Source organism: Balaenoptera physalus (genome assembly GCF_965194825.1).
Source record: "Balaenoptera physalus genome assembly, chromosome: 12".
Lineage (NCBI taxonomy): Eukaryota > Metazoa > Chordata > Mammalia > Artiodactyla > Balaenopteridae > Balaenoptera > Balaenoptera physalus.
The window spans coordinates 78,592,472-78,607,021 of NC_138897.1; the positions used below are offsets into that span (position 1 = coordinate 78,592,472).

General features: G+C 54.2%; 1 protein-coding gene across 7 annotated transcripts in view; it reads left to right on the forward strand.

The window, feature by feature from the left end:
- Positions 1–12,573, forward strand: part of UBE3B (ubiquitin protein ligase E3B) — a 64,600-nt gene extending 52,027 nt beyond the window's left edge. For 3 of the 7 annotated variants that reach the window (XM_082417392.1, XM_082417391.1, XM_082417393.1), the window contains 2 exons: positions 499–591; positions 1,461–3,666. In XM_082417392.1, the coding sequence (XP_082273518.1) occupies positions 499–591; positions 1,461–1,652 (285 nt within the window). In that variant the 3' untranslated portion in view covers positions 1,653–3,666. Of the gene's footprint in view, positions 1–498; positions 592–1,260; positions 1,441–1,460; positions 3,667–5,469; positions 6,178–10,739; positions 10,906–11,833 lie in introns of those variants that run through there. The other 4 variants (XR_014251842.1, XR_014251841.1, XR_014251843.1 and 1 more) reach the window with 4 other exon arrangements.
- Positions 12,574–14,550: the final 1,977 nt, after the last annotated feature.

Consider the following 14,550-nt stretch of genomic DNA (forward strand, 5'->3'; position numbering starts at 1 on the left):
AGAGTGTAGCAAGGAAGCGAGGCTGGCTGCCCACAGGCCCCATTTGGGGCCTCCAGTACCTTGGTCTGCCCTCAGCCCCGCTGGCTCCTGAGGCGTGGTTTTTGTTAGCGTGCTGAGAGGAGATTAGGAAGCAAGCTCACAGGGGCTGCCCGGCAACCCAGCAGGCACGCGTGCTCAGGGAGCCACCCGCACGTCCTCTGTGTGTGGCGAAGAAGCCGAGCGGAAAGGCAGGTGCAGAGCGAGCGCTCACGATTGGTGGTGTGGTGCGTGCCCCTGGCCTCGGCCCTCAGCTCGGGCCTCCCCCGACACGCTTAGCGGGCCCGCTGGCTCCTCCCTCCCCTCCCCCTCCCCCTCCCCCTCTCCCTCTGCTTCTCCCTCTCCCCCTCCCTCTCCCTCTCCCTCTCCCTCTCCCTCTCCAGTGCTCTTGTCGTGTGGTCTCTCCCTGAGGACGGCGTCAGCCAGGCCCACTCTGACTCCCGGCCCTGCTTTGTGTTGCAGTTTGTGACCAGCTGCTCCAGGCCCCCCCTCCTGGGATTTGCCTACCTCAAGCCTCCCTTCTCCATCCGCTGTGTGGAAGTGTCGGATGATCAGGTACCGCTGCGGGGGAAGAGCCGGCCCCTCTTGGTGGTGTCTGCTGCACCTACTGGGTGGGGCGCTTACCCAGTCGTATCCACGGGGCGGGCAGCCGGGCTCCTTGGCCAGGTGAGAAGGTGTCGCGGTTCTCGGGCCAGGAGCACAGGCGGGCCACTTTGGGGCCTCAGCTCTCCTGGAGGTCCCTTTCTCGTTACTCCCTCAGGGAAGAATACCTGCGGGGCGTTTTTCATAGCTGCTGGTACAGGTCTGAGTGGCAGTGTGGGAGAGGGGTTGGAACGTGGGCTCAGGAATTGGACAAGCGCAGGCTTCAACTCCTCCACCTGCCGGCTGTGCCCACCTGGGTACGCGGCCTCATTCCCTCCTCTGCAGAGGGAGAGTGGACGCCCTAGGGGTTATCGTGTTCTGTGTGCCACAAGCCTGACCCATAGTGGGTGCTCAGATGGTAGCCGTTGTTATAAGTTTCTCACCCCCCATAAAAACCCAGTGGCCTCTGAGTGTAGCTGCCTTCCACAATGCCACCGTCCTCAACGCCGATCCCTCCTCTTAGGTGACACTAGACGACCCTCAGCCCCCTTACTTAAGGACGGCTGCCCCAAGTTACGGTCTGTCACAGGCCGCAGTGCTGGCAAGGTCAGGAAGGAGTTTGTTACCATAACATTTTTACAGTGTTCCGGCTCTTTGCACATTGGTTTACCGATGGTTAGCAGTTAAACCAGAGGTCCTGTTTCCAAGTGCTGCTTCACGCAGGCTTCCGCCGTGCTTGCTTCTGTGCACACACCTCTCCAGGCTGGTTGTCCTCCACAGGGGGCCGGTCCAGCCCTCTCTCCAGGCGCCCCCCAACCTGAGGCTGTGGGGTGTGCTTGCAGGACACCGGGGACACCCTGGGCAGCGTCCTGCGCGGCTTCTTTACCATCCGCAAGCGGGAGCCAGGTGGCCGCCTGCCCACCTCCTCCACCTGCTTCAACCTGCTCAAGCTGCCCAACTACAGCAAGAAGAGCGTCCTGCGGGAGAAGCTGCGCTACGCCATCAGCATGAACACGGGCTTCGAGCTCTCCTAGCTCCCGTCCTCGCAGACTCTGGGCTCCCAGGCACCCTCAGCCCCAAGAGGCGGCATTCCCCTGGGAGCATGACTGACGTGCCAGGGGACGGTGGCCCCCATACCCTCTCTATAGCCATGAGACCCCCCTGTGGCCTCAAGAACTTTGGATGCACGTGACAAAGCTACCCAGCACTCTCCAGGTGACACTAACAGGAAGGGGGTGTTGAAAATAAACCTCCAGATTCCGCCAGCATTGGTCCTTCTTTACTACTTTACAGTGGCCTGAAGCCGAGGCCTGTGATGGCAGTGGGGCTTCTCTTTTTGTTAATTTGGTCTTTTCGTGAGTTTCTGTTCCTTAACTTTCTGAGCGAGCCATGCATGAACAAGTCCCAGGAACACCAAGGCTCCGGAGTGGTTTTCAGGGCATGGGCCTGAATGCACGAAGCCGACCAAACGTGAGATGCTCCCCTTCCGTTTCTGAAAACTCTTTACTCAGGTAAGGCCTCGCCAAGCCTCTATGCACCCGACAGAGTCTCAGCCTCCGTGCCGTCCGCAGCAGCCTCTCTCCAGATAGCCAGGCCCACCTGCTCCCAGGCGGCAGAGGTGCCTGCCGGTGAGACCACGGAGCACTGGAAGCTCAGGGCGCTGCTCCCACCTCAGAGCCACGAGTTCCACTCGGCGGCGGTCCTCTGCCCGTTCTCACCTCAGATGCTCCGGGTCCCCAGCAGCCGGGCTGCCAGGGAGCCCCTTCCGGCTTGCTCCCGTCTTGGGCACTCACGTTGGCATCCCGGGTTTGGGAGAAAAAAACCCATCGGTCCTTAAGAGCAGCTCCGTTTCCAGAAGGCGCTAGCTGTTACTCGAAGCCTGCTGATTCCTGGGGAGGGCGGCTGCCTTTCCCCTGCTTGTTGGCCACACTTGTCGTCTAGTGAGGAACAAACACCAACTGAAGGTACCTGTCCCATGTGGGCAGTGGCTTTACTCCGTAGATTGTAGGAGTCCCAAGAAACATGGGTCTGTTTCCCGTCCTCCCTCAGCGCTGGGAACCCGGGAGCCCTTTGCACTGACGGAGGCTCACGAGGCTGAGGAGACTCACGGGCCCTCCGGGTTTTTTGGTTTTGGGTTTTTCACTTTGTTTTCTCTTCCAGCCCATTGCACTCTTCTGCCGTCATTCTTCACCTTTATCACGAGAACTGTACTCTAGATTCAGGGAGTTGAGGCAGAAGCCACGTTAGTGTTCTGTGTGGACAGCCGCCCACCCTCGCCCACCTCACCACACTCCCGGTGCATCCCCACCAGCCAGACTGAAGCCAGTCTAGAGGCCAGGAGCCGGCAGAGGGCTCGCAGCTGTCTTCCAAATAGCAAAACACCTTCCAGAAAGAACCTTAATGTTGGCGGCAAAGCGGGCAGGACCTGTCTCCATGGCCTCCAGCAGAGGGTTTCAGCCGGGTGCCGGCGTCCTGCCCAGGCCCAAGTTTGGCCATGTTAGAGCCCCAGGCTTCTACAAAACAGAGCACGTGTTTTACCTTGATGGGGAGACGGCAAGGAATTTAAAGACAGATAGGAATTTATTACTCTTATTATTATTAAGATTTGTCAGTAATCTCCGATTCTGTGGACTTGCCACTATCTTTAAACACTCGATTCCTTGGAAAATTCCTTTTAAACATGCGTGTTGTGCTCTGGACAGGTGGGTGCATTTATGCTGGTGCCTAAAGGATTGTCAACCTGCACGAAGAGGTTTGATTCTTATTCCCTAGGGGTCTGCCAGTGTGGGATGCAGAGAGAGTGGGTTCCTAAGCACCAGCATCGCCTTTGTTCTTCTGACGAGGAGGGGTAGTTTGTAATTTCATTTAACTTCAACAGCTGGAAGTATTGCACTATCTGAAACCCTGAGTCTGTACTTTTCTAGGTGGTGTTCACAGACACCTCGATGGCTCTTGATGGCTCTAAAAAGTTGTGGGGTGGAGCTTGTTTTCATAGATAACTTTGGATTAAAACAACAAAAGCTTTATTAAATTTGTACTCAGCACACAGTGGCTTTGTTCTGCTTTTTATGTCGGAAAGGAGCACTTTCCAACCGAGTGCCTGGAGAGCTCAAGATGGGGCATCTGGGGCTTAAAGAGCATGCAGGCTCCCACCGTGGGAAGAAGACACAGAGGATGATACAGCAGACAGCCGGGGCTCACTGCCTCACCAGGGTCAACAGTGGTGGACAGTGTGTCACCTTTCAGATAAAGCTAAAGCCCCCGTAGGCACCCTTCGTGCTCCCCATCCTTCTCACGCATTTCCCACAGGCAGCCTCCACCCTGGATTACACGCCTTCCACAGTAACGTAAAATGGTGACAGGTGTTTGCTGAAAAGAATCCAGATAATTCAAAAGTGCTCAAAGTAAGATTTTCCAGGTAATCTGGGTGTATTCGGCTTTCCTCCATTACTGAGGGTCGCATTTGCAGGACACGCCGGCCCTGTCTCTTCCTGTTACACAAGCCCAGGTTTACACTCAGCAGAAAGCCCATCTCAACCCTGCCAGTCTTTCCAGCTCCTCCCGTGAGTTCTTGCTGCCTCCCCTGGCCAGGGGGCACCTGAGGATCTGAGCATCAGGAGAGAGGTCTTGAAAGCCTGACAGTTGGGCCACCTGGGCTCCCAAGAGGAATTGGCATATGCCAGGCTCCCTCCCACAGAGCGTTTATATCCTGCAAAGGAAAAACATTCTGCAGAGTCCCCCACATCCATCAGTGGCCTTCAGTGTGGGACACACCCACCTAAAAAACTAAAGCCTTATCCTGTGATATTTTGGCTTTTAATTACAAGTTAGCACTGCAAAGAGAAAGTTTGTCTTTATAACTAGGAAAAACAAGTGGGGTGTTTTCCATTACTATTAAATGAGGATAATTCAATACACTGATAGAACTTGCAGGTGCCTAAGAATATTTAGGTGGAACACAGGTCACCACTGTTTCTGACTCCAGCAAAGCCATCAGCCTATGTTTGTGCTGCCGATGTAGCCGATACACGCTGCTAACTGTGAGAGGTACGGACAGGCAGGTTGTCTCTAAGCCTGGCTAACGTGTAGACCCAGGGCCCCCCTTAGGCTGAAGTCTTATTTCCTGGAAATGTCTTAAATTGATAAGAGCTGGTGGAGAACTGTGGAAAGTGTTCATTCGGTGTCTTTTCCAAGAAACAGGCACGTGTGCAAACCCGGTCCCTCACTTCCTGCTCTGATTCACACCGGGCGGCCTGGCTGTGTGCGCTTCCGGGAGTCCTGGTGCCACCGCGGGGGTGCCCAGAGTTCAGTGGCGTGATGTGCACCCAGCATGAGTCAGCACTCAGATGTCAGCCCTCTTCCTGCCCTTCCTCACCTTTCACATTGCGAAACCCGGGCTGCCCCCGCACCTGGTCGTCGGGCCCTGGCCAGGCTTCCAGAGTAGCTTCTGGTGCTACCGACAGTGACAGCAGGATAACGAGAGATGACACGGAAGAGGGTCCTCTGTGATCTCTGCGGAGCTTCTGCGGAGTGGGGAGAAGCACACGCCCTCCTCTGCACTGCCTGCGGCGCGGGGCTGAGCTGGAAAGGACACAAGCAACAGCACGTCAGCCAGAGGATCCTGGCCCAGGTGTTCCCAGGCTTGTGCCCCCCATCCCCCAGCCAACACACGCGCACACAGCCACACACCCACACAGTGTGACACTTGAGTAACACTGAGAAGGGGCTGCTCTGAGGCCCAGACGGGATCCACGGTTTTCTCCAGCCTTTGGAGCATGGAATCAGAATGAAACAGCCACTTGTTATAATTATCGTGATGGTTAACATTTGTTACAAGCATGTGCTTAACAGGTGGCAGCTGACTTCCGAGTCCGGCGGAGTGCAGCTCTAACTGAGGACGCTAGAGAGAGCAAGGGCTTCGGAGCATCTGGAACTGGGTTCGCGTTCCAGCTCTGCCTCCCACCAGCTGGGAGGCTGTGGGCGAGGCCCCTTGCTTCCCTGGTCTCCCATTAAGTAGGCGAGCGGCACTCACCATGCCACGGAGGACGAGTCGGAGTCAGCGTCCTCTTTGTTTTCCACTGACGGCAGCAGGACCCCGAGGAGCTGGGCTCCACGCTCAGCCCAGCCCCAGGGGTGCAGGTCCTCCTCTGCCCGAGCCCTGGCCGAGCTCTGCGCTTCCCCGCGCGCTCAGGCCAGGCATCTCCCCAACTCAGGACTCACAGCTGCATTCCCTTTGTGGTTTTCTCAGCTCTTGGAAATCTGGGGGGACTGGGGTGGGTCTGTCAGTTTACAGACCCTCCACCTAGAAGCCAGACTGCCCGGATCCACCCAGCGACAGCAGAAGACACCCCACTGAAGCTGGGCCACAGAGGAAGCCAAAGCAGAGTGTCGAAAACACTCACGTGCACACGAGTCCCCAGGGAGATCCTGCTTCAGCCGGTGTGGCTGGGGCACAGCACCGCAGACCACACTGAGGAGCAAGGGTTGGAGTGTCGTCCTCCAAGCCCCAGCGATCAGCCTAAGACCCTGGACTTGGCATCAAAAGCTGAGTGACCCTGGGTAAGTTTCCAGCTCCCTGAACCTTCTTTCCTCATCAGTAGAATCACCCCAGCGATGGTAGTATCTGTCCTGAGAACCTCACGAACAGCTGGGGTGGACACATGGACTGTGGGGTCACAGACACGGGTGCCAGGCCCATCCCGGCCACTCATTGGCTGCGGGAGCTTTGACCACCTTCGCCAACCTCTCTCTTCTTATCCAAGAACTGGGCATTGTGAGTCGTGCCTTAAAGAGCATCGTCATGGTAACAGGTAGTGTGCGGGGGTCAAAGAAGAAGGGTCACATCTGTTTAGGCAGGAGGGGGCCGTAAAGGAGGTGTTCTTTTATTTTCACTTAGAAAGAGGGTTTCCACTTTGGAGATGGGAAGGGAGGCATTTGGGGCAGAGGAAGCAGCCAGACCGAAGGTGTGGAGGTGGTGGACGGTGGGAACTAGAACACATCTATCACCGAGGACGGGAGCGGGAGCGTCATGCCATAAATGTAGTGGCGGTAGCTGCCACACCCCGGGCTTCCGCCCAAGCCCAGCACTGCGCTCAGCCCTCTGCACAAGCGGTCACATTTAATCCACCCGGGGACCCGGGACCCTGGGCTCTGGGAGTGTAGCTGGTCTGTTCTGCAGATGAGGACACAGGTTCAGAGAGGTGGGTTCGCTTGCCATGAGACACACAGCTCAAAAGTGCCAGAAGTGAGACTCGGCCCTGCGTCTGTGAGACCACGGAGGTCCCCCTTCCACCACTACTAGCACTGCCGCCACAGGGAACGGTCCGTGCGGGACACCCCATGCCGTGAGGGGCGCTGGAGGTGGCAAAGCCTAGGGGGCTAGAAGTCATTGGGTGCAAACAGACCCAGGGGGAGCTGCAGGAGAGGGGCCTCCAGGGGGAGGCCGGGGAGCCTGAAGTTAGAGGCAGAAAGAGACAGGTCGGGGAGACACAGTGACACTTTGTCCTCTTGACAGTTTGGGCTGCTCTGGACACCTGTCCTAGACGTCAGGCTCCATGGTCCTTTCGCCTTCCCTCTGGGCCTGGCCCCACTGACTCCCCACCCTGCTTGTGGCCCACCCAGGGACACTGTCCAGGGAAGGGACCATCACCCAAGTGGGGCAGTGCAGGGCCGCATTCTGCTGTGCAGCCTGGGTGGTTTGGTCACCGTTACAGATGGTGCCAGACGGGCCTGGCAGCTGGCAGGTGTCCCAGCCAGGAGCTGGCCCAGGAAGCCGTACTGCCAGGGAGTTCAGGCTCATGTCCATTCATCCAACAGATAGATAGCCAGGACCTACTATGCTCTGGGCTGGGCTCGGTGCTGGAGGTACAGAGGGAAGAATGTGGGCACCACCCTGCCCTGCAGAGCTCGATATGGGGTGGGGGAAGAGGCGTAACTAATCCAAGGAGGGCATGTGTGAGCACATACGGTCATCACTTATCTCCAGTGTGGTGCTGCTAGGATGCTCACTTCACAGCTGGGAAAACTGAGGTTCAGAGATGGTAAGCCCCTTGTCTGATGTCTCAGCGTCAGTAAACGGCAGAGCCAAGGTTTGAACCCAGGCAGAGCCAAGGTTTGAACCCAGGTCTGCCACGCTCCAGAGCCCTTACCTGGTTTGAGCAGGCAGAAGAGGGGTGGGAGAGCCTTCTAGCCAAGGGGCCAAGCTTGAGGGAAGCCCCAGGGGCTATTCTGTCCCTTGTCCAGAGCCCGCTGTGTCTGCTGCTGTCCCCTGTCCCACCTACCCTCTCGGGGGCTGAAGGAAACAGACAACATTGCGCCCACTTTGCAAATAAGGCCTTGCAGCATTTTTAAGGACTTGCTGAGGACCCCAGAGCTCAGTCTCCCTGAGTCCTGGCAAAACCAGGAGAAGTGACAGTTTGCACAGCAGCGCAGGTCCCCAGCTAAAGAGCTAAAAGGCAGGGTTGGGTTTGGGAGTGTACCTGATAAAGGGGTGCCCTGCCCTGTCGTATTGTCACTCCCCCTGACCCCTCACACAGGTTGGGGGCTGTGCCTGTCTGACCCTCCAGTGTATTCCATTACAGCTTTAGCCTCATGCATTCCTCCCTCCTTATAGAGGTTTCTTAAGACACCCTGTCATAGAACTACCCCTGCTTCCTTGAACCTTCCCCAAAGCACCTGACACGAGCCCAAATCCTCTAGGTCCTTTCTAACACCCTGTTCCTGAAACACCCCGCAGCTCTCTGTGTTGTGTGCTCGCTCTCTCGTTGCAACAGGACAGTCGATCCGACTTTGCTCAATTATGGGTGTGGGTGTTTTCTTAGAGGTCTTTAGCTGGAGGTCACTGTAAATTAGAGACCCAAAAATGTCCCCCTGAACAAAGCGTTTGCCTCAACTAAATGTAGCACTGCAGGGAGGGGAGCAGGACCTGGTCCCTAGCACAGCAGGAAACAGCCTTAGAGGGAACTGAGAGGAAAACAGCCCAAGGAAGCGGCTTCCAGAACTATAGCCCTTGCCCCTAGGAGACCCGCTTGCTGGCGAGAGGAGGGATGGATGATGGCGGCAGAGGCTGGAGGTGGGCTGGGGGCAGGAGGTGTCACGCCACTTCTCACTGGCTTTAATCTTAACTTTGCATGTTTTAATGTGAAATGTAATTACAGATTCTAAATTCTGCTGGTGAGCTCATCAGGGCTGACTGATCAATTAGTCAGACTTACAAGTGTTTGGGTCTCAAAGATCTGTGACCCTGTTGTGTCGTCTCAAAGCCCTGAGAAATCCCTGTCCTGCTGGTTTGCTCTCTTGGGGAGCTGTAGGGTTAGGAGAACCCTTAGGCAGCCTGAAGGCCCATACCTACCTCTGAGGTCCCCACCCTTTTGAAATCTGTGAGGGATTTGGCCCAGGAATTCAGAAACATCAAATCCGCATTATTTATTACATTACCTCCTTAGGAAGCCATGGCAGACATTACTAATGGATTACCAAACTCCTTCCTGCTGAATCGGATCCAGCTTCAGGCTCCTTACCACAGCCCTTTAGGCAGCCACTACCAATCAGTTGGAATTGGCATTTCTTGCCCATCCCTGGGATAAGCCCTGTCTCAGCAGAATAGAGTTGGGAAAGGAAGCTGGATTCTGATCTAGGAAGCCCAGGTTGAGTGCTGGTTTTTCCACTTGCTGACTACGGCACATAGGATTCATTACCCTACCCGATGGGGCGCCAGTTTGTCCAGTTAATGTTAGGGTGATAATCCAGAACAAAATTATTTTATGACAGAACCTCATAAAATAATTAAATGTGAAAGTCCACTGTCTACTCTCAAATTCTGTACAAGTTAAAGATGCAGCAACCAACGGAGGAGAAAGAAGGATGCCAGCATCCTCAACATCCTGTGAAAAGCTGGTGTGATTACCCGCCGGGGGCACTTCAGTGGGGCTGCGATCATTTTTCTTCCCTCAGCTGTTGTTCTAGAATGGAAGCCAAGCGTCCACATTCAGGCTGCACAGGGGCTGCACTCCAAACAGCCAGCTGTCTCCAATAGAACGAATGCAGGACACACTCTCCAGGCTTCTAGTTTTTGGGGGGCCCCGTGGCTTTGGCTGCTGGTGGGCGCCCTCCCCTTGGGCTGTTCTCTTGGCTCCAAACATCCCAAGGGAGGTAGATGATTTATTATAGGCAGGGAAAGCAGTTGCCAGTTTCTTTACACTTTTTCAATCATGTTTATTATACAAGTACGCCTCTGTCAAATCTAACCCAAATACATTGTAAAAAAAAAATTAGAAAATCCAAACAAAAATGTAAGTAAAAACCACCCAGTAATCCCACGATTTAGAGATAAGCATTATTAACATATGGAGTGAATCCTTGCATCTTTTTTCTATGGTATATTTACATTCATGTTTCTTTTACAGGATTTGGATCATTCTATACCTATCATTTTATAATTTGGGGTTTTTCCCCACTTAATAGATTGTGAACACTTTTCCATAGTAATAAATATAAAGGCACCATCATTTTCAGTAGCTTTATGATATTTCCTACAGTCCCTTATTGTTAAATATTTCTTCTTTAATAATAAGCTCCCTATTGTTGGACATTTGTTTCCAGTTTTTCTCTGTAATGAGCAGCATGCACTGAAAAGAAAAAAAAAACCCTGTGACTCCACTGATGAATCTATTTCCTTCCGAGAAATTCTCAGACACGGAATTGCTGGGCCAGAAGGACGCACATTTCCAGGACTTGGATAGGCATTGCCAGATTGCCCTCCTGAGAGGTCGTACCTAACTCCACCCGCCACAGTGGAGTCAGCGTTTCTCTCTCCCCGCTGACACCTGCAGGTGGAGAGCCACAGGCTTAGAACTCGCTCCAGCTGCCGGTCCTGCAGCCGGACCCCTGAGGGCTGCAGGAATCAAGTTCCTCCCCTTCCACGCCCCACCCCAAAGCGCCTGAGAGAGCCCGTCTGCCAGGCAAGGCCAGGGTCCCGATGCCACCCCGTGCAGCCACCCGCAGACCCTGACCTCCTCCCCTTCCACGTAGGCGCCTGATGTCTCTCCTTGAGGCCTGTAGCCCACACCTCGTGACGGGACAGCGAGCTTCTGAGTTATCGGCAGCCTTATTTCCCTCTACAGCTCCTACGGAGTTAACAGATGTACGCACGTCTGAGGCAGTCATGCGGCAAGAGACTTTGGGGCCAATCCTTCCCGTTTTGACAGTGTGTAATCGAGGTGAAGCCATAAATTTTATAAACAAGAATAAACGACCCTCAGCAACATATGGATGCTCGACCCTTCCAAGGTGATCGTAAATAAAGGCACCTGCTCACTGGGGAGGGACGTGGGCACTGCAGATGGCCGGAGACGAGGGCCAAGGGTCTGTGCCTTGGGAGCAGCTGGTGCGGGGAGGACCCCCAGGTCCTGGGTCAGCTGGACGCCTTTCTGCCATTTATTCAATCCCTTCCCCAGGCTGCCTTCGCCCTGGTGCACGCTGAGCTGCCCTGCTGCTCACCCTTCCTCGGAGAGGTAGCTTGTAGCGGGGTCCTCCCGGGTTTAGGTCCCCTCTTCTCCTCCTCTGCCCCAGTTATTTGTCAATCATGGCCTGTGTCCCAAGAGGGCCCCTTGCGGGAATCCGAAGACCAGGCTCTGCTGCTGCCCGCAGGGAGTCCTCGGGCACTGATCCCTTTTGGCTCTCGCTGTTCTGTGACCGGGTCACCCTCCCTTCCACTTCGGCCTGTTGCTCCGGGAGCTACATCCCCCTGGGCTGGCCTGGCCCAGGACCCTCTGGAGGCCCCCATCTCCCACCGGCTCAGGAAGTCTAAACAAACCAGAGGTGCTGCTCCCGGTCCTGTGCGCTTCACCTGGGCCTGAGCTATCTGAAAGTGCTTTGAAAAAGGATAAAACCTGATTCAAAAATAGCTACATTTTATTTTTTTTGAGCTGCTGCCGTGTGCCAGGCCCATGGACATATTTCCTGAACCCTTGGAAGTTGGTATCATTGTTCCCAAAAATAAAAGTTGAAGATTGAGGCTCAGAGTGGTTACAGATTCCCTCAAGGTGACTCAGCTAGGAAGTGACAGAGCTGGAACTTGATTTCAAATAATAATAATAATCAAAATAATAATAGCTAACATGAGACGGGGGAGCATGCTAAGCCTTTTAAACATTGCCTTATTAAACTCTTCCAGTGGTCCTGTGGGGTGGATATGATTTTCATTCCCATTTTACAGATGAAGAAGCAAGTCCAAGGAAGACGAACGACTTGCCCAGAGTCGTGATGCTAGGAAGTAACAGAGCTGGTCTTGGACCCACGTCTGCCTGAAGCTGACGCCCATGCCGAGCTCTGACTGTTGCTCACACTCCCGTGCTCCTTCTCACACCACAAGCCTGGGGCTCCGCAGAGCCAGCAGGGAGGCCGCTGGAGCAGGCAGCCCTGTGCACGGCTTCACTCCTGAAGTGGGTGCTGCACTGGCGAACTGAGAGCAGAGGTTCTTCCCCGGGGCTTCCAAGGGTTGTACGCAGACTGCGAACACGTGTCTTTGTGTCTCTCTAGGGAGAGGATGCACAGAGCCTTCATCAGAAGTTTGTGAATCTGTGGAGTGGGAGAGCACCGGGACACCCCCAAAGTTCCTGGGTGTCCCCCAACCTTCCAAATCCTGGTGTCCCCAGCCAGCTCACCTCCTGCCTCTGCTTGCGCCCAAGCACTGTCTTCCACGATGAACTCCAGAGAAGAAAAGTAAGAGGTCAAGGCAAATGAACACTGCACCCTGGCCGGGCTGCAAAGGGGGCCTCAGTCCTCTCCCTAAGCAAGGTCAGACCAGCCTGGGTCCAGTATCGCCAGTGGGCCTGGTCTGAAGGGAGGGGTGAGCCACAAATCCTCCCAAGGCGCTGATTTATGTAACATTCATGCGGAATTTATTACACAAAGGATTTTATTCAATTAAACTTGAAATGCGTCTGGATTCTTAAAGGTTCAGTAGTGATAACTGGGACAGAGGGATCATAAAACTGTATGGGTTGTCGGAGCAAGGTGTGAGGGCGGGGTGGGGGGAGATGAGGGTGACATTGCAGCTGACGGGGGATTTGGTACCGGGGACGTTTGTCATTGGGATGTGTTACAAGTTCGGGTTGTGAAAATTACTCGGTGAAAAATGTACATTAACAATAGCCATGAAGTATCAGTTAAGGGAAAGTAGGTTGAGAAATGAGACAGCAGAATCTATTAGTGCCTGACATTGTTCTCAGCGGCCCAGGGCGTGATTAAAATGACTGTCAAGTGGCAGCGGGGGGAGGGGCACTGGGCCGGGAGTCACAGGGCTGCGTCCCTGGCCCACATCTTGGCACTGACTCCCTGACACAAGCTGGTTTGCAAGTCTGTTTCCCCGCTCCTGCCATAGACAGTGCCTCCCTCGGGTTGCTGTGAGGTTTCAATGCGATGATGTCTGTGGAGCCCCTGGCCTGGGGCCTGGCACGTCAAGCCCTTCGACAATGCTGGCTGGTGGGCTTCTCACCGCTGAAATATCCAACCACCTCTGACCGTGGCCCTAAATACGATCCTGAGAGCCAGACCTGGACCAGGGAGAGGCAGGTGGAGCACTTTCTTGGGTGTAAAATGTATGGGAACACCCCCAAATCCAGGAAGCAAGAGAAATAACTTTCATGCAATTTTTTTTTTTACAGAATTTATTCCACTGCAGTATTTTTTTTAGGATTTTTTTTTTGATGTGGACCATTTTTAAAATCTTTATTGAATTTGTTACAATATTGCTTCTGTTTTATGTTTTTGGTTTTTTTGGCCACAAGGTATGTGGGACCTTAGCTCCCTGACCAGGGATCAAACCCACACCCCCTACATTGGAAGGTGAAGTCTTAACCACTGGACCACCAGGGAAGTCCCTCACTGGGATATTTTTAAAAATCAAATTTATGCAAAAACAAAATCTATGATCGACAAGGTATCACCATTATACATAAAAACAGCCTGCCATTTCTCTCCCGAACTGCGTTGCTGTGTGATGCGGACAACCATTTACGAGGGTTGACAGTGGTTGCAAACGGGCTTTATGTATAGTCATGTGTTTTGATCACGGAGCTTTCATTAACTTTTCCCACTGGGTTCGAGACCGGGGAGGATGTTTTGATAAGTGTGCGGGGTGAACACATTTTTCCTTTTGCTTCCAGCTCCCACATGGCTATGTAAGGCACAGCAGAGGAGCCAAAGTTTCAAACTGACCCGTCCCCTGGGCGACCCCCCTCCCCAGCAGGCCTCCTCAGTTCTTCCCAGGTCAGTGGCACAGGATACGCCTGCACCTGCACGTTTCTCAGGGGTGTTTGTTTCTCCAGGATGTTTGCTGGTGGAAGGGACGATGCAGGGGGCGCAGGGTCTGGGAACCCAGAGTTACCATCTGGCCTGTGACAGCCCCTCCCAGCAAGGGCTGGTGGGGAGGGGATTTGGCTACAGGAAAAGGCCTTGTTTCAGAGATCATCCCGTGAGGACGCTGTATCTACTCAAAGAACTTATCTTGTCCTTTGCAGATGTTTCACTACAGTGGGGAGTGTGGGACTGTTGTTTTATTATGTAGGTCCGGCTCCTTCCGGGAAGATGCTAAGCTGTGGGCAGGATCTAGTCACTTGATGGATCTGCTGTGAGCTCTTGGAACATAACCCTCCCCGGTCCAGCCTGAGTGCCTGCCCGACAGTGAACCGCCTTTAGCCTGTTCTGTAATGTTCTCAGTTCTGTTCACACAGGCCGAGCGCCCACCATGCACCAGACCTGGCACCAACTGCTGGCCGGGGCCATTTCCTGGAGGGTTTTCACTTTCACTCACGGTCACCTGCACCTCGGCCACTTTGCCCAAGTCCAGGAACGAAAGGACCCAGAAGGGACGACATATGATGTTCCTCCAGCAAAATGAGCAGGTAAGGTGGTTAAGAACGAAAGCGAAAG